At 44.4% G+C, this 21,362-nt stretch overlaps 1 protein-coding gene across 8 annotated transcripts in view; it reads left to right on the top strand.

Annotated features, from left to right (window-relative positions):
• The window catches only part of LOC139584604 (SH3 and multiple ankyrin repeat domains protein 3-like), a 307,285-nt gene that overhangs the window by 198,549 nt on the left and 87,374 nt on the right, over positions 1-21,362 (top strand). For all 8 annotated transcript variants that reach the window (XM_071416641.1, XM_071416643.1, XM_071416642.1 and 5 more), the window contains one exon: positions 2,050-2,231. In XM_071416641.1, coding sequence (XP_071272742.1) covers positions 2,050-2,231 — 182 coding nt within the window. The remainder of the gene's footprint in view (positions 1-2,049; positions 2,232-21,362) is intronic.

The raw sequence follows: 21,362 nt of genomic DNA, 5'->3' as shown, positions 1-21,362 counted from the left end.
CCTGTACCCCTGTCTCTCCTGCCCACTTTAGCTTCTTCTTTCATCTCTCTCCTTTCCCTCGCTCTTCCTCCCATTATCCCCAACCTGTCTCTCTCCTCTTTTCTCCCTCCATCTCTCTGCTCTGCTCTGCCCTCCCTCCCTCCATTTTATTCTGGGTTGTATTCAGTGTGCGGAGGGTGGAGTGTCCTGGGCTCAGTCATTAACATGCGGCAGACAGCCACCCCAGCCTCTCCACTCTCTCTCTCTCTCCTCTCTCTCCTCCTCTCCTCTCTCCTCCTCTCTCTCTGCTCAGTCCCGAGGTAATTGGAAAACCGTCAGCAAGCCGCTGCTTCGAAGGAGAGTGAGAAGGGTAGAGGGAGAGAGAGGGAGAGAAAAGGGGAGAGAGGCGAGGAAGCGGGAAAGATGGAGAGAGGAGAATGAATGAATAAAGGGTTACGAGTGATTGATACGACACAGAGACAGAAAGCGAGTGACAGGAAGAAGGGAAAGAGAGAAAGGGAGAGGGGAGGGGTAGATATAGAGTGAGGGGTTTTCACACAGACACATGTCACATGATACCCACAATGTACACACATATGTAAACAAAGTCACACAGACAAACACACATAAACACACAGATGCAAGATAAAAACAGATTGATTCATGAATCACTGTATCCATGATTTTGCAAGACCAAAGATAAAGCAGAGAGAAGGAGGGAGGGAGGAGAAACGCAGCTGTAAGAAGGATGGGAGGGTGAGTGTTGAGGACACAGACAAACAGGCAGCAGCATGATACAGGGTGGAGCTCACATGCACGCATACACACACACACACACACACACACACACAGCTGCAGCAGTAGTGATGAATGAATACCAGCAGAACCTCTTCTTCGGCTCTATTAGAATTCACCAGACGCCTCCCTCAGAGAAATGGAGGGAAGGTAGAGAGAGAGAGACAGAGAGATGGGGCAGAAAGGGGGAGAGAGAAAAGGTGTTTCAAGGCGATTCAAGAGGAGGTAGATTGCCAGCCACAATTAAGCCAGCAACAACCCCCCACCCCCCCATCACACACCAACCTGCCCCGGGGAGCAGTGGCGCATGCACACACACAGGCAGACAGGCAGGAGGAGATCAATGGTGCTGTGGGGCGTGTGTGTGTATGTCGGCACACTGTGTTCGCGACAAGCTGTTGCTAGCGTATGTTGTTCTAGTGGAGGTGTAGTGTTCGCAGTAGCGGAGGGGGCAGCCTGCTTGTGTGTTGGGTAGAATGCTCGGAGAGAGCTGTGTGAGTGTGTGTGAGTCGTCAGAGGGGAGGGGAGACGCCAAGTGCAGTAGTGGTAGCAGCAGCAGGGTTAGCAGCAGCGTCGTCGCCAGTGTGTATGCGTGTGTGAGTGTGTGTGAGCGGGCGCGTGTGTGTGAGGGGTGGAGGGGAGTGGAGAGGGACTCCCAGGAGAAGGAGTCTTGGTCGGGGAGCAGAGCCAGCCTCTCTCCCTCTCCTCCACGGCAGGACCTAGACCTCCAGAGCCAGGGGAGTAGGTGGGATCTGTAACTCAGCCTGGAGCACTGGAGGCTGTAAAGACGCGGGGATCTCTTCCCCTCTCTGGAGGGCTGTTCGGTCAGAGCGGGAGCTCAGGATATGTGTGACCCAAGGGGACTGCCAGATGGATCTGAGCGACAGAGACGGGAACGATTCCGTTACTGTTAACCGTTAACACTACTTCTCCTGCCTCGGAGAGAACCGAGAGGAGAGGAGAAGAGGGGTGGAGGGAGGGGGACAGGGGGATTTTGTTTGCTGTAACGGAATAAGAGGAAGAACAACAGAGAGAAGGATTTAGAGAAGGAGGGGAGGAGGCGTGACCTCTCATCCCATGACTTTCCCTCAAGGTTTGCTTTGGGACCGTTGACTGTTGACCACTCGGACAGACTTATCTTAAAACCGGTCACTGTGACAACCGTCAGGTTGTTGCTGTGTTACTGTCCCCTTGGCGACCGACCATGTCGGTAACCACCGGCTTCGGCTACCAGCTGCCTGGCATTACCACGGTAACCTATGTGTTTGTTTACAGCCCGGGTACGGTGCAGCGGGACCCCAGTCCCCCCACCCACACCCCTCCTGCCATTGCCGGTGCCAGCGGGCCCAAGCGGAAACTCTACAGCGCCGTACCGGGACGTACCTTCATCGTGGTCAAACCATACACGCCACAGGGTGAGGGAGAGATCCAGCTGAACCGTGGAGAGAGAGTGAAAGGTTAGTACACTATGACTGTTCATAAAGTGGTTATAATGTCATGACCTGGTATGACCACTTTTCACATGTGTTTTATTAAACTCTAGGGGTCTCAGATGTAGGAAGGAATTTAGAATGATAAAACGGACATATCTCCTTTTAGGAAACCAACAAATCTTACTGTTGCATTGGTAACACAAACTGTTATTCTTTCTATAAAATAATGTGAAAAACTATATGCTGAGTAAGTCTGGCTCTAGTCTCTAGTCTTAGGCAAGGTCAGACATCACACGAGCATGGTTCACCAAACCACATCCACTACTCTTCACAGGTGTATGTAGGTAAATGGATGTGATTGAAGCTGTGTTTAACAGTAGAGGTACTACAGCACTAAAAGAACGGGTCATCCATACATTATACTTACATGACATGGATAAAGGTCACTCCACTGCTCTCATTCTGTTCATGCCTCTGTAATGTCACTTCACCACTGGAGAGTGGTACATTTGTTATCTAATGCATCTGAAGTGCTTTTAAAGTCAGTCTTTCTTCATCAGCGTTGTCATGGCTGTCTATGTATTCTGCAGCTCCTAATCCTAATGGTGCTGTAGTCACAGTGTGGTGTGTGTGTTCTCTTCTCCATCCATGCCTCACTCCAGACTATGACTCTAATGACGTAGAAGGTAAAACGCCACAAAATGTTTCAACATTACTGTCACCCCGTCTTTCTCTCTCCCAATCTCCTCTATATCCAAACCCACACCTCTCGTTCCCCAGACAACTGTAGTGTTTGGTTGTTGGTTGAGGAGGGAGTGTGTGTGTGCACAGTCGGTGTGTGTATTCTACATAAGTTGCTGCCTTTAAGTGCATGGCCTCTATTGCCCAATCCCAAATTGACGCCTAGCCCTTAACCCATATGCACATTTGATAGGATTTAATAGAATTTGATAGGATTTAATAGGATTTGATAGGATTTCATAGGATTTGATAGGATTTGATAGGATTTAATAGGATTTGATAGGATTTGATAGGATTTGATAGGTGTAACCAATATTGTAATAGCTCCGCTGGATTTTGTCACCATATTACTTATGTAGCAGATGAGGATCTGTGAAACTCACTCCTCAGCCTGAAGTGTCTCCACTTACACTACGGAATAGCTAGCTTTTCGGTGGCACGACTGGGTAAGACGCTTCAGGAAGGAGGTCACGTGTGTTGGCGAGGCAGAGGTCCTGGGTTTGAGTCTCAGTATGAGCTGAATTGGAGGAAGCAGTGCTCACCAAGCAAGCAGTGTGATGTAATTACATCTATCAAAGCCTTCCAGATATCCACAAGTACATAGGGGTTAGGAGTTAGGGGTTGAATACAGTTTGGGCACGAGCATACACCTACCTCGTACTCCCTCCTCAGAGTGATTCTTCTTCCGTGTGCAACGTAGTTTATCTTCACTCTTCTACACATCCCTATAGGGTGAAATGTGTTCACTGCTTTACTCTCCTACAGTCTCTTAGACACACACCCACAACCACCTCTCCCTGAAGCCACAGATACCGCACTTACCTCTTTACCCCATATCCTGGTATATGGCGTGAGACACTCCCACCCCTAGACTGTGTGTTTGATGTTGATGCAAACTGTTGTTGTTTATGACGCCCAGGCAGATGTGGAAAACAACACAGTGTGGTGAGTACTATGAATAGAGGAACTCAGGGACCCAGTCTGATAATAATGACATTGACATGATGAGTAAATCCCTTCTCCCACCCACAGAACTTTCCATCTCTGTTGAACACACATACACAATTAAATGCATTCACCTTTTTGCTAATTTCCATGCTTTGTTCAAGGTTATTCACATGCTCACAAACCTGCGAAATCATACTGTACATTATATTGAGAATGCAGTCAACAGTACAGTTACATAGCCACTTGTGTTACACACCAGTCCTGCAGTGGCAAGGCTATGTGAATTTGAATGACAATACATGACACTGTGTGTAGCATATGCTCTCAGTCAGTACATGTGGATCATGCTGGAATTGAACCCACAACCTTGGAGTTGCCGCACCGCACTCCAGCCAACTGAGCCATCTGGCAATGTTGCATAATAATGACCAGCATGGCTCTAACTGTACACTCTTAGAAAAAAGGGTTCCGACAGGGTTTTTCGGCTGTCGCCATAGGAGAACCCTTTTGGTTCCAAGGAGAACCCTTTTGGTTCCACGTATAACCCTTTTGGGCTCCATGTATACTGAAAAAATATATAGTTACAGTTCATATAAGGAATTCAATAAATGTAAATAAATTTGGTCCTAATCTATAGATTGACTGGACAACGGCGCTGCCATGGGTGGGCCTGGGAGGGCATAGGCCCACTCACATAGGAGACTGGCCCACCCAGTAGTTCTTTCCACTCTAGTTCATGGATATAAGCCATATCGAATGCCAATTAGAAGGCACAAATATTTTTTTCACTCTTCAGTTTTGCTCGTCTCCACCTGGTCTTGTTGCTGCTAGCCTGTAGTGACCAGTCCACCTCACATTGCATAGAGTGGTGTTGTGACTAGAGGCCAGTCTCTGTGGATGGATGGTCTCCACTTTGATTCATAATACATTCCGTCTCATCTGCATTCATGAATGGATGAGTTGCTAATAGTTACAGGCCTCATTTACACTGGGGAAAGAGAGGATGAGAAAAGAGGAGAGGGAAAGACAGGAAGCTTCTCTACCGTGCTATATTCCTGGGGAGAAAAGGTTGGCAGATGCCAGAGCACATGTTCAGTTTCAGTGTGACGGTATGCCATGGAAGGATAGGGATACTCTCCCCCACCCCCTTTGTAAGAATAAAGACTCTTACACTGTAAGAGTACTATTCACTTTAAACATCAATGCCCTACTTTAACCAGCTTTATCTGTAACAGCTGTTATTTCAAGTGCCTGGTTTTGTAGAGTGGTGTCCCTGACTTACTTTGTTGTTGAACCTCCATTTACTCACTCACATCTCTCCTCCCTTTCATCATCCCCCCTATTCTTCTCTTGTCACTCTCTCATCCCTTCATCCTGTGACAACAGAGGAACACCTGTATGAGGCCCTGAGATTGTGTAAAACCAACAGGCCTGCATGCTAACTCTCCTCTCATAGCCCACTGTGTGTTTGGTAGCATAGCTAGCTAGCCTTCCCCCTGAGGATTAGCATTGTGGCTAGGCTAACCCTGTTAGTTGTTTGGTATGTCGGGTGAGCTGTGAAGTGGTTTTGTAGCCTTTAGACCAGGGCTGTAATAAAACAGATAGTATGGATTAACATGGTCTTGTCGTACTCTCTGTCCTGTAGAGAATGGTGTTTCTCAGGGATCAGAAAGTTAACACAGCTGTGCAACTCTACGGCCTCCAGGCATTTTTACTGTACAATAGAAACTCTTAAGAGATGGTTTCCCAGACACAGATTAAGCTTTGTCCTGGACTAAAAAACAATTTAAATGTCTTGATCAATCCTGGAAACTGGTGCTTAGTGTTTAGGCGTAGTGGCAGAGGGTATAGTCATGGTTAGCACTGTGTAGTAGTTGGTATAACGGCCTGTTGTAGTTTTGACTCTGTTTAAGTACATGACCAGCTTTGTACATCTTTCACTGTAATATGTGCATAGTTCCACCAAATCTATTTTTGTCGCTTTCGATGTCTTTCACCTGTTGTCAGTCTTTCACATGTAATATATCTTTCCTCTACTCAAAATGCTGTGTAGCTGACTCCCAATCTGATGAAGAAGAGCAAGGTAAATTCTATTCCTTCTCTCGTCTGTAGTTTAGTCTACAGAAGGATAGTGGAAATAGCCCACAGATGCATAGATAGTCTATTGTAGTATCCATATATGTGATTGTACTTCCACAGACACCTCAACACTCTCTGTGACCACTGTTGGACCACAAACCCAGCAGACAGTCATCTGATATATGGTCATCTGATGTGTGTGTGTGTGAGTGTGAGTGTGTGTGTGTGTGTGTGTGTGTGTGTGTGTGTGTGTGTGTGTGTGTGTGTGTGTGTGTGTGTGTGTGTGTGTGTGTGTGTGTGTGGGGGGGGGGTGTGGGTGTGGGGTGGGGGGGGGTGTGGGTGTGGGTGTGTGTGGGTGTGGGTGTGGGTGTGTGTGGGTGTGGGTGTGGGTGTGTGTGTGTGTGTGTGGAGCCTAGATCAATATGTGTTGATGAAGAGAGGTTATACTAAAAGAGGCTATACTAAAACTCTTTAACATCGTCCTTAGCTCTGGCATCTTCCCCAATATTTGGAACCAAGGACTGATCACCCCAATCCACAAAAGTGGAGACAAATTTGACCCCAATAACTACCGTGGAATATGCGTCAACAGTAACCTTGGGAAAATACTCTGCATTATCATTAACAGCAGACTCGTACATTTCCTCAATGAAAACAATGTACTGAGCAAATGTCAAATTGGCTTTTTACCAAATTACCGTACAACAGACCATGTATTCACCCTACACACCCTAATTGACAGCCAAACAAACCAAAACAAAGGCAAAGTCTTCTCATGCTTTGTTGATTTCAAAAAAGCCTTCGACTCAATTTGGCATGAGGGTCTGCTATACAAATTGATGGAAAGTGGTGTTGGGGGTAAAACATACGACATTATAAAATCCATGTACACAAACAACAAGTGTGCGGTTAAAATTGGCAAAAAACACACACATTTCTTCACACAGGGTCGTGGGGTGAGACAGGGATGCAGCTTAAGCCCCACCCTCTTCAACATATATATCAACGAATTGGCGCGGGCACTAGAACAGTCTGCAGCACCCGGTCTCACCCTACTAGAATCCGAAGTCAAATGTCTACTGTTTGCTGATGATCTGGTGCTTCTGTCACCAACCAAGGAGGGCCTACAGCAGCACCTAGATCTTCTGCACAGATTCTGTCAGACCTGGGCCCTGACAGTAAATCTCAGTAAGACCAAAATAATGGTGTTCCAAAAAAGGTCCAGTCACCAGGACCACAAATTCCATCTAGACACCGTTGCCCTAGAGCACACAAAAAACTATACATACCTCGGCCTAAACATCAGCACCACAGGTAACTTCCACAAAGCTGTGAACGATCTGAGAGACAAGGCAAGAAGGGCCTTCTATGCCATCAAAAGGAACATAAATTTCAACATACCAATTAGGATCTGGCTAAAAATACTTGAATCAGTCATAGAGCCCATTGCCCTTTATGGTTGTGAGGTCTGGGGTCCGCTCACCAACCAAGATTTCACAAAATGGGACAAACACCAAATTGAGACTCTGCATGCAGAATTCTGCAAAAATATCCTCCGTGTACAACGTAGAACACCAAATAATGCATGCAGAGCAGAATTAGGCCGATACCCACTAATTATCAAAATCCAGAAAAGAGCCGTTAAATTCTACAACCACCTAAAAGGAAGCGATTCCCAAACCTTCCATAACAAAGCCATCACCTACAGAGAGATGAACCTGGAGAAGAGTCCCCTAAGCAAGCTGGTCCTAGGGCTCTGTTCACAAACACAAACACACCCCACAGAGCCCCAGGACAACAGCACAATTAGACCCAACCAAATCATGAGAAAACAAAAAGATAATTACTTGACACATTGGAAAGAATTAACAAAAAAACAGAGCAAACTAGAATGCTATTTGGCCCTAAACAGAGAGTACACAGTGGCAGAATACCTGACCACTGTGACTGACCCAAACTTAAGGAAAGCTTTGACTATGTACAGACTCAGTGAGCATAGCCTTGCTATTGAGAAAGGCCGCCGTAAGCAGACATGGCTCTCAAGAGAAGACAGGCTATGTGCACACTGCCCACAAAATGAGGTGGAAACTGAGCTGCACTTCCTAACCTCCTGCCCAATGTATGACCATATTAGAGAGACATATTTCCCTCAGATTACACAGATCCACAAAGAATTCGAAAACAAATCCAATTTTGATAAACTCCCATATCTACTGGGTGAAATTCCACAGTGTGCCATCACAGCAGCAAGATTTGTGACCTGTTGCCACAAGAAAAGGGCAACCAGTGAAGAACAAACACCACTGTAAATACAACCCATATTTATGTTTATTTATTTTAACTTGTGTGCTTTAACCATTTGTACATTGTTACAACACTGCATATATATAATATGACATTTGTAATGTCTTTATTGTTTTGAAACTTCTGTATGTGTAATGTTTACTGTTCATTTTTATTGTTTATTTGACTTTTGTATATTACCTACCTCACTTGCTTTGGCAATGTTAACACATGTTTCCCATGCCAATAAAGCCCCTTGAATTGAATTGAATTGAGAGGTGTCTGGATGTGTGTGTTGGCGTGGGATGGAGTAGGGTCTATTTATGTGTCTTGATCCATTGGATATGTTAGAGTTGACAGTCCCCCAGGGCCTTCCTCTCCCTCTACCTGTAATCAGATAGCATCACCAGGATGCATCTCCATAGGCCACTTGCTGTCATCATGGAAACGGACAGAGACGCTTCCCCTGTAACCTGGTCAAGCCACTAGACCACACACTCACACGCACACACTCACACATGCACAAACACATGCACTTTAACACACACCGTTGTAACATACACACAACAACTAAACACACAAAGTACATCCTGCAACATAACCCATTACATTACAGGCTATTCTACCTAAAACAAACGCACGGACACACCCACACACACACACACACACACACCTCTCCTCTGCACACCATTGTAAATCTTCTAGACAGCCGGGAAAATGAAACCGACCAAATAACGTTGAGATTAGACATTCACAAACATGATTAATGGTCTCAGGCCGCGCCCAGTGTGTGTGGAATATTAACACTGCTGTGGCCAGTGGCGGATATCTGGAGCGCGTGTACTCACACACGCACATATACACTCACATGCAAGCACACAAGCCAGTAGACACACATACATGGTCAAAAGACAGGCATTACTAATGATCTCAATGGGAATGCAGGGTGATTTAACCATTACTGCAGTTATACAAGACCAGGCTCAAACCTTCCACTGATGCTAACACTTGGTAAACCTGGACCCTTCATGGCTCAGGGCTAACGCTTGGTAAACCTCGACTCTTTCTGGTTCAGGGCTAACACTTGGTAAACCTGGAGCCTTCATGGCTCAGGGCTAACACTTGGTAAACCTCGACTCTTTCTGGTTCAGGGCTAACACTTGGTAAACCTGGAGCCTTCATGGCTCAGGGCTAACACTTGGTAAACCTCGACTCTTTCTGGTTCAGGGCTAACACTTGGTAAACCTGGACCCTTCATGGCTCAGGGCTAACACTTGGTAAACCTCGACTCTTTCTGGTTCAGGGCTAACACTTGGTAAACCTGGACCCTTCATGGCTCAGGGCTAACACTTGGTAAACCTCGACTCTTTCTGGTTCAGGGCTAACACTTGGTAAACCTGGAGCCTTCATTGCTCAGGGCTTCTCTAGTGTGTTGGCACAGAGGCACAAATCTGTCTGTCTGTGTATGTCTGTGTGTTGTTAGCCTAGAACTGAGTGCTGTAATGGGCTCTCAGATAAGCACAATAGATCATTGGAATGCAGCATTGTGACAATGCACACACAGACACTCACACACACACACACACACACACACACACACACACACACACACACACACACACACACACACACACACACACACACACACACACACACACACACACACACACACACACACACACACACACACACACACACAGCGTTATATTCCAATTTTGAAGACACAGATGTAGCTGTTTCTGAGACCAGAATGCATCTGTCCGTAACTAAGCAACAGGTGCTGATCACACTAACACAACACAGATGTCGCATATTGTTGTCCTTTAAAATGAAATACTCCATTTTCATGAATAATAAAAGCAAATGTATAAGTTAGATCCTACCATTTAAAAAAACTGACAGAAAACACACAATTATACTTCTCTGGAGTGTAATTTGAATTGTATAACCTCAAAGGTTACTTACACCTATGCTTTTTTTTGACAAGGTTGTTTTTGGGACATTGAATGGCCAGAATGCATTCAGATTGTAGTGGGTAGTATATTTTCAAGTATGTTCTCAAACATTTTTTGCCCATTGCAGTTTATACATTTTATACGTGTGTGTGTGTGTGTGTGTGTGTGTGTGTGTGTGTGTGTGTGTGTGTGTGTGTGTGTGTGTGTGTGTGTGTGTGTGTGTGTGTGTGTGTGTGTGTGTGTGTGTGTATGTGTGTGTGTGTGTGTGTGTGTGTGTGTGTGTGTGTGTGTGTGTGTGTGTGTGTGTGTGTGTGTGTGTGTGTGTGTATGTGTGTGTGTGTGTGTGTGTGTGTGTGTGTGTGTGTGTGTGTGTGTGTGTGTGTGTGTGTGTGTGTGTGTGTGTGTGTGTGTGTGTGTGTGTGTGTGTGTGTGTTTTTCATCTGAAACCTGGGTTTTGACAACCACCATATCGGATTGTTCTGAAAGCATTCCTGCAACATTATGTTTTTGAAATATAATTTAATCTCTGAGAAAGTAAGCTAATTGATTGCATCCAAATTGGCCATTTTAATTTATAGGATTCATATCATATTCAATAAATATAGTACTAATGAGTTAGACATGAGGAATCTAGTGGTCAGAACCTGGTAATATGTATGGATGTATGATGGGGCATAAACCTAATAACTTCAATAACAAATTTATCTGAACAGGGAATACAAAACATTGCCAAATTCACTGAGAATGCATTACATAGGATGAAGAAACAATGCTCCAAGCCGCAGCTCCATCTTACTTGTCAGACATAGAGAACTGATACTGTATACGGGTTGTTGGGGTTTGTGGGTGGCTTTTGCTAATTTCTTTGTCTTACTCACTGTTAGAAAAAGGTAAATTTGACTATAACAAATTAGCTTAATTTCTCAGGGATCAAATTATACTTCGACAAAATAATGTCGCAGGAATGCTAATCTTATCTGTTTCTAACTACAGAAAAAAAAATCTGAAAAATCTGAGATAGTGGGTGTCATGGCTTGCTGAAATGACATGGAATGACTCACCTATCACATACACAGTGATTGACGGCTACACAGTTCACACTCCCTCTCTAACACAGTTGTAAAATAGGAATTATTTCAGCCTACATTATGATACCTGAGAAGGGGGTGGTAGGCAATAGGGATCGGGGAATTTGTGAGAAGAAAAAGGAAAGTGACTGGGTGCGAGGTCATAGTGAAGTTTATTAAGATGGTATTAAGACTCATATGTGTGTGTGCGTTGATATCTGTTGGGTCAGTGGCCTGGGGGAAGGACGAGAGTGTCACAGCTGACCTCTCTCTGTCCAATCAGAGACACAGCAGGTAGCAAAAACCCGCCCACACACACCTGCACCCTGCTGACCACACCATCTGTCCCTCTATATCACACACACAGACACGCACGCACGCACGCACGCACGCACGCACGCACGCACGCACACACACACACACACACACACACACACACACACACACACACACACACACACACACACACACACACACACACACACACACGCAAAGCTAATCAGTATAAATAAAGATGAACATTACATCAGGAACAGAAGTGTAAGCACCCTGACATTCCTGACAGGATTACTCTATAGCCATTACGTACTGTGTGTGCATGTGTATGCGTGTGTGCGTGTGTGTGTGTACATATGTCTGTAAGCATTTCACTGGAAGGTCTACACCTGTTTTATTCGGATCATGTGACAAATATAATTTGATTTGATACGTGAATGTGTGTGTGTGTGTGTGTGTGTGTGTGTGTGTGTGTGTGTGTGTGTGTGTGTGTGTGTGTGTGTGTGTGTGTGTGTGTGTGTGTGTGTGTGTGTGTGTGTGTGTGTGTGTGTGTGTGTGTGTGTGTGTGCGTGTGTGTCTTTCCTTGCGTGTTTGTGTGTCAAATCATATCAAATGAAAATGTATTGGTCACATACACATATATTTAGCAGATGTTATTATGGGTGTAACGAAATACTTATGTTCCTAGCTCCAACAGTGCAGTAATATCTAACAATTCACAACAATACACACAAATCTAAAAGTAAAATAATGGAAATAAGAAATACACTGCTCAAAAAAATAAAGGGAACACTTAAACAACACATGTAACTCCAAGTCAATCACACTTCTGTGAAATCAAACTGTCCACTTAGGAAGCAACACTGATTGACAATAAATTTCACATGCTGTTGTGCAAATGGAATAGACAAAAGGTGGAAATTATAGGCAATTAGCAAGACACCCCCAATAAAGGAGTGGTTCTGCAGGTGGTGACCACAGACCACTTCTCAGTTCCTATGCTTCCTGGCTGATGTTTTGGTCACTTTTGAATGCTGGTGGTGCTTTCACCCTAGTGGTAGCATGAGACAGAGTCTACAACCCACACAAGTGGCTCAGGTAGTGCAGCTCATCCAGGATGGCACATCAATGCGAGCTGTGGCAAGAAGGTTTGCTGTGTCTGTCAGCGTAGTGTCCAGAGCATGGAGGCGCTACCAGGAGACAGGCCAGTACATTAGGAGACGTGGAGGAGGCCGTAGGAGGGCAACAACCCAGCAGCAGGACCGCTACCTCCGCCTTTGTGCAAGGAGGAGCACTGCCAGAGCCCTGCAAAATGACCTCCAGCAGGCCACAAATGTGCATGTGTCAGCATATGGTCTCACAAGGGGTCTGAGGAAGTGTTCCCTTTATTTTTTTGAGCAGTGTATATACAGTTGAAGTCAGAAGTTTACATACACTTTAGCCAAATTCATATATACTCAGATTTTCACAATTCCTGACATTTAATCCTAGTTAAAATTCCCTGTCTTAGGTCAGTTAGGATCACCACTTTATTTTAAGAATGTGAAATATCAGAATAATAGTAGAGAGAATGATTTACTTCAGCTTTTATTTCTTCCATCACATTCCCAGTGGGTCAGAAGTTTACATACACTTAATTAGTATTTGGTAGCATTGCCTTTAAATTGTTTAACTTGGGTCAAACGTTTCGGGTAGCCTTCCACAAGCTTTCCCACAATAAGTTGGGTGAATTTTGGCCCATTCCTCCTGTCCTGACAGAGCTGGTGTAACTGAGTCAGGTTTATAGGCTTCCTTGCTCGCACACCCTTTTTCAGTTCTGCCCACACATTTTCTATGGGATTGAGGTCAGGGCTTTGTGATGGCCACTTCTATACCTTGACTTTGTTGTCCTTAAGCCATTTTGCCACAACTTTGGAATGGGGGGGGGGGGGGGGTCATTGTCCATTTGGAAGACCTATTTGCGACCAAGCTTTAACTCCCTGACTGATGTCTTGATATGTTGCTTCAATACATCCACATAATTTTCCTTCCTCATGGTGCCATCTATTTTGTGAAGTGCACCAGTCCCTCCTGCAGCAAAGCACCCCCACAACATGATGCTGCCAACCCCATGCTTCACGGTTGGGATGGTGTTCTTCGGCTTGCAAGCCTCCCCCTTTTTCTCAAACATAACGATGGTCAATATGGATAAACAGTTCTATTTTTGTTTCATCACACCAGAGGACATTTCTCCAAAAAGTACGATCTTTGTCCCCATGTGCAATTGCAAACCGTAGTCTGTTTTTTTATGGTGGTTTTGGACCAGTGGATTCTTCATTGCTGAGCGGCCTTTCAGGTTATGTCGATATAGGACTCGTTTTACTGTGGATATATATACTTTTGTACCTGTTTCCTCCAGCATCTTCACAAGATCCTTTGCTGTTGTTCTGGGATTGATTTGCACTTTTCGCACCAAAGTACGTTCATCTCTAGGAGACAGAACGCGTCTCCTTCCTGAGCTATTGTCACGTTCCTGACCTGTTTTATGTTATTTTTGTATGTGTTTAGTTGGTCAGGGCGTGAGTTGGGGTGGGAATTCTATGTTTTGTGTTTCTATGTTTAGGTCACTTGTAATTAGCCTTATATGGTTCTCAATCAGGGACAGGTGTTTGACGTTTTCCTCTGATTGAGAACCATATATAGGTTGGCTGTTCACACTGTTTGTTTGTGGGTGATTGTCTTCCGTGTCTGTGTCTGCGCACCACACGGGACTGTAGCGTTTGTTCGTTCGTTTGATGTAGTCTGTTCCTGTTCGTGAGTTCTTCGTGTAGTTATGTAAGTTCCATGTTCAGGTCTGTCTACGTCGTTTTGTTATTTTGTAATTTTCCAAGTGTTTTTTCGTGTTCGTCTTCGTCTTTAAATAAATTTCAATATGTCATCACACCTCGCTGCATTTTGGTCGAATCCTTGCTCCTCCTGTTCGGATGAAGAGGAGGAGGAGAACCGTTACAGCTATGATGGCTGTGTGGTCCCATGGTGTTCATACTTCCGTACTATTGTTTGTACAGATTAACGTGGTACCTTCAGGCGTTTGGAAATTGCTCCCAAGGATGAACCAGACATGTGGAGGTCTACAATTTGTTTTCTGAGGTCTTGGCTGATTTCTTTTGATTTTACCATGATGTCAAGCAAAGAGGCACTGAGTTTGAAGGTAGGCCTTGAAATACATCCACAGGTACACCTCCAATTGACTCAAATTGTGTCAATTAGCCTATCAGAAGCTTCTAAAGCCATGACATCATTTTCTGGAATTTTCCAAGCTGTTTAACGGCACAGTCAACTCAGTGTATGTAAACTTCTGACCCACTGGAATTGTGATACAGTGAAATAATCTGTCTGTTAACAATTGTTGGAAAAATGACTTGTGTCATGCACAAAGTAGATGTCCTAACCGACTTGCCAAAATGTATAATTTGTTAACAAGACATTTGTGGAGTGGTTGAAAAACAAGTTATAATGACTCCAACCTAAGTGTATGCAAACTTCCGACTTCAACTGTAAATATTAGGGCGAGCAATGTCGGAGTGACAGACAGGTGTCTGCATACGTGTGTATTTACAATGCCTTCGGAAGGTATTCAGACCCATTGACTTTTTCCACATTTTGTTACGTTACAGCCTTATTCTAAAATGGATTAAATCAACAACAAAAAATCCTCAGAAATCTACACACAATACCCCATAATGACAAAGAGAAAACAGGTTTGTAGATTTTTTTTCAAATTTATAATAAATAAGAAACAGAAATACCTTAAGTATTCAAACCCTTTTTCATGAGACTCAAGTTGAGCTCAGGTGCATCCTGTTTCCATTGATCATCCTTGAGATGTTTCTACAACTTGATTGTGGTAAATGCAATTGGTTGGAAATTATTTGGAAAGGCACCTACCTGTCTATATTATGTCCCACAGTTGACAGTGCATGTCAGAGCAAAACCAACCATTGAGATCGAAGGAATTGTCCGTAGAGATCCGAGACATGATTGTGTTGAGGCACAGATTGGGGTAACAAAAAATGTCTGCAGCATTGGAGGTCCCCAAGAACACAGTGACCTCCATCAATTCTTAAATTGAAGAAGTTTGGAGCCACCAAGACTCTTACTAGAGCTGGTCGCCCGGCCAAACTGAGCAATCAGGGGAGAAGGGCATTGGTCAGGGAGGTGACCAAGAACCTGATTGTCACTCTGACAGAGCTCCAGAGTTCCTCTGTGGAGATGGAAGAACCTTTCCAGAAGAACAATCATCTCTGCAGCACTCCACCAATCAGGCCTTTATGGTAGAGTGGCCAGACGGAAACCACTCCTCAGTAAAAGGCACATGACAGCCTGCTTGGAGTTTGCCAAAAGGCACCTAAGGACTCTTAGACCATGAGAAACAATATTATTTTGTCTGATGAAACCAAGATTGAACTCTTTGGCATTGAATGCCAAGCGTCACGTCTGGAGGAAACCTTGCACCATCCCTACAGTAAAGCATTGTGGTGGCAGCATCATGCTGTGGGGATGTTTTTCAGCAGCAGGGAATGGGAGACTAGTCAGGATTCGAGGCAAGATGGACGGAGAAAAGTACAGAGAGATCCTTGATGAAAACTTGCTCCAGAGCGTTCTGGACCTCAGACTGGGGCGAAGGTTCACCTTCCAACAGGACAACGACCCTAAGCACATAGCCAAGACAACCCAGGAGTGGCTTCGGGACAAGTCTCTGAATGTCCTTGAGGGGCCCAGCCAGAGTCCAGCCTTGAACTCGATCGAACATCTCTGGAGAGACCTGAAAATAGCTATGAAGCAATGCTCCCCATCCAACCTGACAGAGCTTGAAACGATCTGCAGAGAAGAATGAGAGAAACTCCCCAAATACAGGTGTGTCAAGCTTGTAGCGTCATACCCAAGAAGACAAGGCTGTAATCGCTGCCAAAAGTGCTTCATTAAAGTACTGAGTATAGGGTCTGAATACATATGTAAATGTGATATCAGTTTTACATTTTTTATAAATTAGCAAAAATTTCTAAAAAACTGTTTTTGCTTTGTCATAATGGGGTATAGTGTAGATTGATGAGGGGGGGAAACGATTGAATCAATTTTACACTAAAGCTGTAACCTAACAAAATGTGGAAAAAGTCAAGGGGTATGAATACTTTCCGAAGGCGCTGTATGTCCAGATAGTGAGCCGTAGCAGGGAGCACACAGTGAAACTGTTAGATCCTGCAGTGACTCCATATGGACTTCAGGCCCCTTCCCTTTTTCAGCCCTGCCCTGACACTGTTACTGTGGCACTGTGTATCACTATGTGTTACTGTATGAATGCACACAAACACGTCACACATACACACACACACACGCACAAACAAACAAACACACACAGTTATTGACAGCCAATGTCATCATGTGAGTGTTTACGAGGAGCAACAGTCCAGCTCATTAAGGTCTGATCATGTATCACAGAGTAAACACCATCAATCAACTGCAGTTAGCACACCTACAAACACACACACACACTGAAATGAAAGACATCTATGAGAGATTAAGAGACACTCAGTCAATGACATAAGACCTCTCAATAGGTAATCACTCAACACTCTCTATCAAACACTAGTGATGTTCTTTTAAACCTGGCAACATAAAGGTGCTCCTGTTTTTCACAGGTTTTTATCCACAGCCAGGCTGTGCAGCGAGAAGGTATGCACACATAGCATGAGCTAGTGAGTGTATTGAGGTGAGAATAAAAGAGAAAGATAGAAAGGATAGGTACGAGTTATTAGGCATCCAAATTGGCCTTAGCAACTCTATTTTTGTCTTCACCTGGAGGCCGATAGAAATGGAGAAATGGACAAGAGAAAAGATAATACATGAAATAGACAGAGAAAATGAAAACGAAAGAGTTTTGTAGATCCATTCAAGGTTGGGAGGGAGGGAAGAGAGGAGATGAGAGAGAAGGGCTCCCTCTGAGTCATACTTGGAGTTTTCCTCCCCCTTCCTTCTCTCCCCTCCCCCTCCACTACTCTCACACTCCCATCTCCAACCTCTCTACCTCTTTCTTACTTCTGTCCCTTCTTCCTCACCGCCTGCTCTCTTGCTGTACATGCCTCCTCTGTCATTCATAAATAAAGCTCCCTCTGTGCTACACTCTCTTTCTTACTTGAATGAATCATCTTATCACTCATTCACTCAAACACTCTCTCTCTCACTCACACACACACACACACACACACACACACACACACACACACACACACACACACACACACACACGCTGTGTGTTGAATACAGATGAGGTAGGGACTGCACCACTCCCCAGCCCTCTCTGAACTGAAGGAGCCCTGAGAGCACACACCACACAGACACGCGCACATACACACACACACACACACACCACACAGACACGCGCACATACACACACACACACACACACCACACAGACACGCGCACATACACACACACCACACAGACACACGCACACACACACACACACACAGAAACCAACACACACAGAAAAAAACACAAACACACACAGAGCCTCAGTCTCAGGAAAGCGTGACTATCCGTCCCTCCGCTCACTTTCACTCCTTTATTCAACTACACTGGTCTGTGCCTTAGGGGTCCACTCTGCTCCTCCATTTCTTCCTCAATCCCCCTTTACTCCTCCTCACCTCTGATCTCATCCCCTCATCCAATTCATCTTCTGCTTGTGATAAGATGAGAGATATCAGTCCTATACTCAAATCAAATCACATTTTCTTTGTCACATGCGCCAAATACAACAGGTGTAGACATTACAGTGAAATGCTTACTTACAAGCCCTTAACCAACAATGCAGTTAAAAAATAAAAAAGAATAAGAAGTAAAAGTAACAAATAATTAACAAATAACAAATAATGCTTTATGTCGAATTTTCTTGAGTATAATGTTTTTGGGGGAAGGGTGCTCTTCAGACAGACAACTCTCCAACAGATCACCAGTTTGGGGATACATCAGCAGACACAATGGGGACACAGATAGCTAGGCTCATTTTAGCCACAGCCAGGCAGTGGTTGTGAGCCTGTAACGCTAACGTCATGGCACATGCAATCTACTCATTTGCAAAATACACTCATTGAACATATCCTCTGCGAGCTTCATCTAGCTAGCTACCGGAAATATTTACAGCAGGACATAAACCGATATGGCTCTGGACTGATGTCCCAACTCCGCCCTTTCCTTTCTGCCAAACTGACGTTGGTCTACGTACAGACGTGTACGCTGGAACATTTGTACATTGTCAGAGGCAACCCATCTGTTTAGAGAGACTACGGATATGGAGTCGAATAAACCTTGAGATTTGCATCCCAAGTGTGTGCGTGCGTGTGTGTGCGTGTGCGTGTGCATGTGCGTGTGTGTGTTCAAGAAGATGCAGTTGTTCTCTCTCTATTACTGCGGATTGAACCAAGGTTTAATAAAGCGTGCAGGGCTCCCAATCTAATAACAACTGCACTCTGGTTATTGGAATGCTCCCTGTACACACACACAAACACACAAAAAATCATACTGAACAAACACCTTACTCATCACCTTCCACCCACCCACAGCAGTTCCACACAGACTGTAGTCAGACTGTACTCAGACACACTAGACATAGCATACAGTATCTGTAATATTTTCTCTGTCATGATCAATTACTGAACGTACTGTACCTGTCAAAAGTACTCATTCAAGGGTTTTTATTTATTTTTACTATTTTCTACATTGTAGAATAATAGTGAAGACATCAAAACTATGAAATAGTATACAGTGGGGAGAACAAGTATTTGATACACTGCCGATTTTGCAGGTTCTCCTACTTACAAAGCATGTAGAGGTCTGTAATTTTTATCATAGGTACACTTCAACTGTGAGAGACGGAATCTAAAACAAAAATCCAGAAAATCACATTGTATGATTTTTAAGTAATTCATTTGCATTTTATTGCATGACATAAGTATTTGATCACCTACCAACCAGTAAGAATTCCGGCTCTCACAGACCTGTTAGTTTTTCTTTAAGAAGCCCTCCTGTTCTCCACTCACTACCTGTATTAACTGCACCTGTTTGAACTCGTTACCTGTATAAAAGACACCTGTCCACACACTCAATCAAACAGACTCCAACCTCTCCACAATGGCCAAGACCAAAGAGCTGTGTAAGGACATCAGGGATAGAATTCTAGCCCTGCACAAGTCTGGGATGGGCTACAGGACAATAGGCAAGCAGCTTGGTGAGAAGGCAACAACTGTTGGCGCATTATTAGAAAATGGAAGAAGTTCAAGATGACGGTCAATCACCCTCGGTCTGGGGCTCCATGCAAGATCTCACCTCGTGGGGCATCAATGATCATGAGGAAGATGAGGGATTAGCCCAAAACTACACGGCAGGACCTGGTCAATGACCTGAAGAGAGCTGGGACCACAGTCTCAAAGAAAACCATTAGTAACACACTACGCCGTCATGGATTAAAATCCTGCAGCGCACGCAAGGTCCCCCTGCTCAAGCCAGCGCATGTCCAGGCCCGTCTGAAGTTTGCCAATGACCATCTGGATGATCCAGAGGAGGAATGGGAGAAGGTCATGTGGTCTGATGAGACAAAAATAGAGCTTTTTGGTCTAAACTCCACTCGCCATGTTTGGAGGAAGAAGAAGGATGAGTACAACCCCAAGAACACCATCCCAACCGTGAAGCATGGAGGTGGAAACATCATTCTTTGGGGATGCTTTTCTGCAAAGGGGACAGGACGACTGCACCGTATTGAGGGAAGGATGGATGGGGCCATGTATCGCGAGATCTTGGCCAACAACCTCCTTCCCTCAGTAAGAGCATTGAAGATGGGTCGTGGCTGGGTCTTCCAGCATGACAACGACGCGAAAAACACACAGTCAGGGCAACTAAGGAGTGGCTCCGTAAGAAGCATCTCAAGGTCCTGGAGTGGCCTAGCCAGTCTCCAGACCTGAACCCAATAGAAAATCTTTGGAGGGAGCTGAAATTGCCCAGCGACAGCCCCGAAACCTGAAGGATCTGGAGAAGGTCTGTATGGAGGAGTAGGCCAAAATCCCTGCTGCAGTGTGTGCAAACCTTGTCAAGAACTACAGGAAACGTATGATCTCTGTAATTGCAAACAAAGGTTTCTGTACCAAATATTAAGTTCTGCTTTTCTGATGTATCAAATACTTATGTCATGCAATAAAATGCAAATGAATTACTTCAAAATCATACAATGTGATTTTCTGGATTTTTGTTTTAGATTCCGTCTCTCACAGTTGAAGTGTACCTATGATAAAAATGACAGACCTCTACATGCTTTGTAAGTAGGAAAACCTGCAAAATCGGCAGTGTATCAAATACTTGTTCTCCCCACTGTATATGGAATCATGTAGTAACCAAAAAAGTGTTAAACAAATCAAAATATATTTTATATTTGAGATTCTTCAAAGGAGCCACCCTTTACTGTCACGTTCTGACCATAGTTCTTGTGTGTTTTCCTTGTTTTGTGTTGGTCAGGACGTGACCTGGGTGGGCATTCTATGTTTTGTGTTTCTATGTGGGGATTGTCAATTGGCCTGATGTGGTTCTCAATCAGAGGCAGGTGTTTGTCATTGTCTCTGATTGGGAACCATATTAAGGTAGTCTGTTTTGTGTTGGGATTTGTGAGTGGTTGTTTTCTGTCTTTGTGTTCTGCACCAGATAGGACTGTTTTCGGTTTTCAAATTTTTTGTTTTGTAGCTTGTAGTGTTCACGTTATTATTCTTTATTAAACATGTAGAACA

The sequence above is a fragment of the Salvelinus alpinus genome, chromosome 9 (genome assembly GCF_045679555.1).
Source record: "Salvelinus alpinus chromosome 9, SLU_Salpinus.1, whole genome shotgun sequence".
NCBI classification, from domain to species: Eukaryota; Metazoa; Chordata; class Actinopteri; order Salmoniformes; family Salmonidae; genus Salvelinus; species Salvelinus alpinus.
This window is presented reverse-complemented; position numbering and strand designations above follow the sequence as displayed.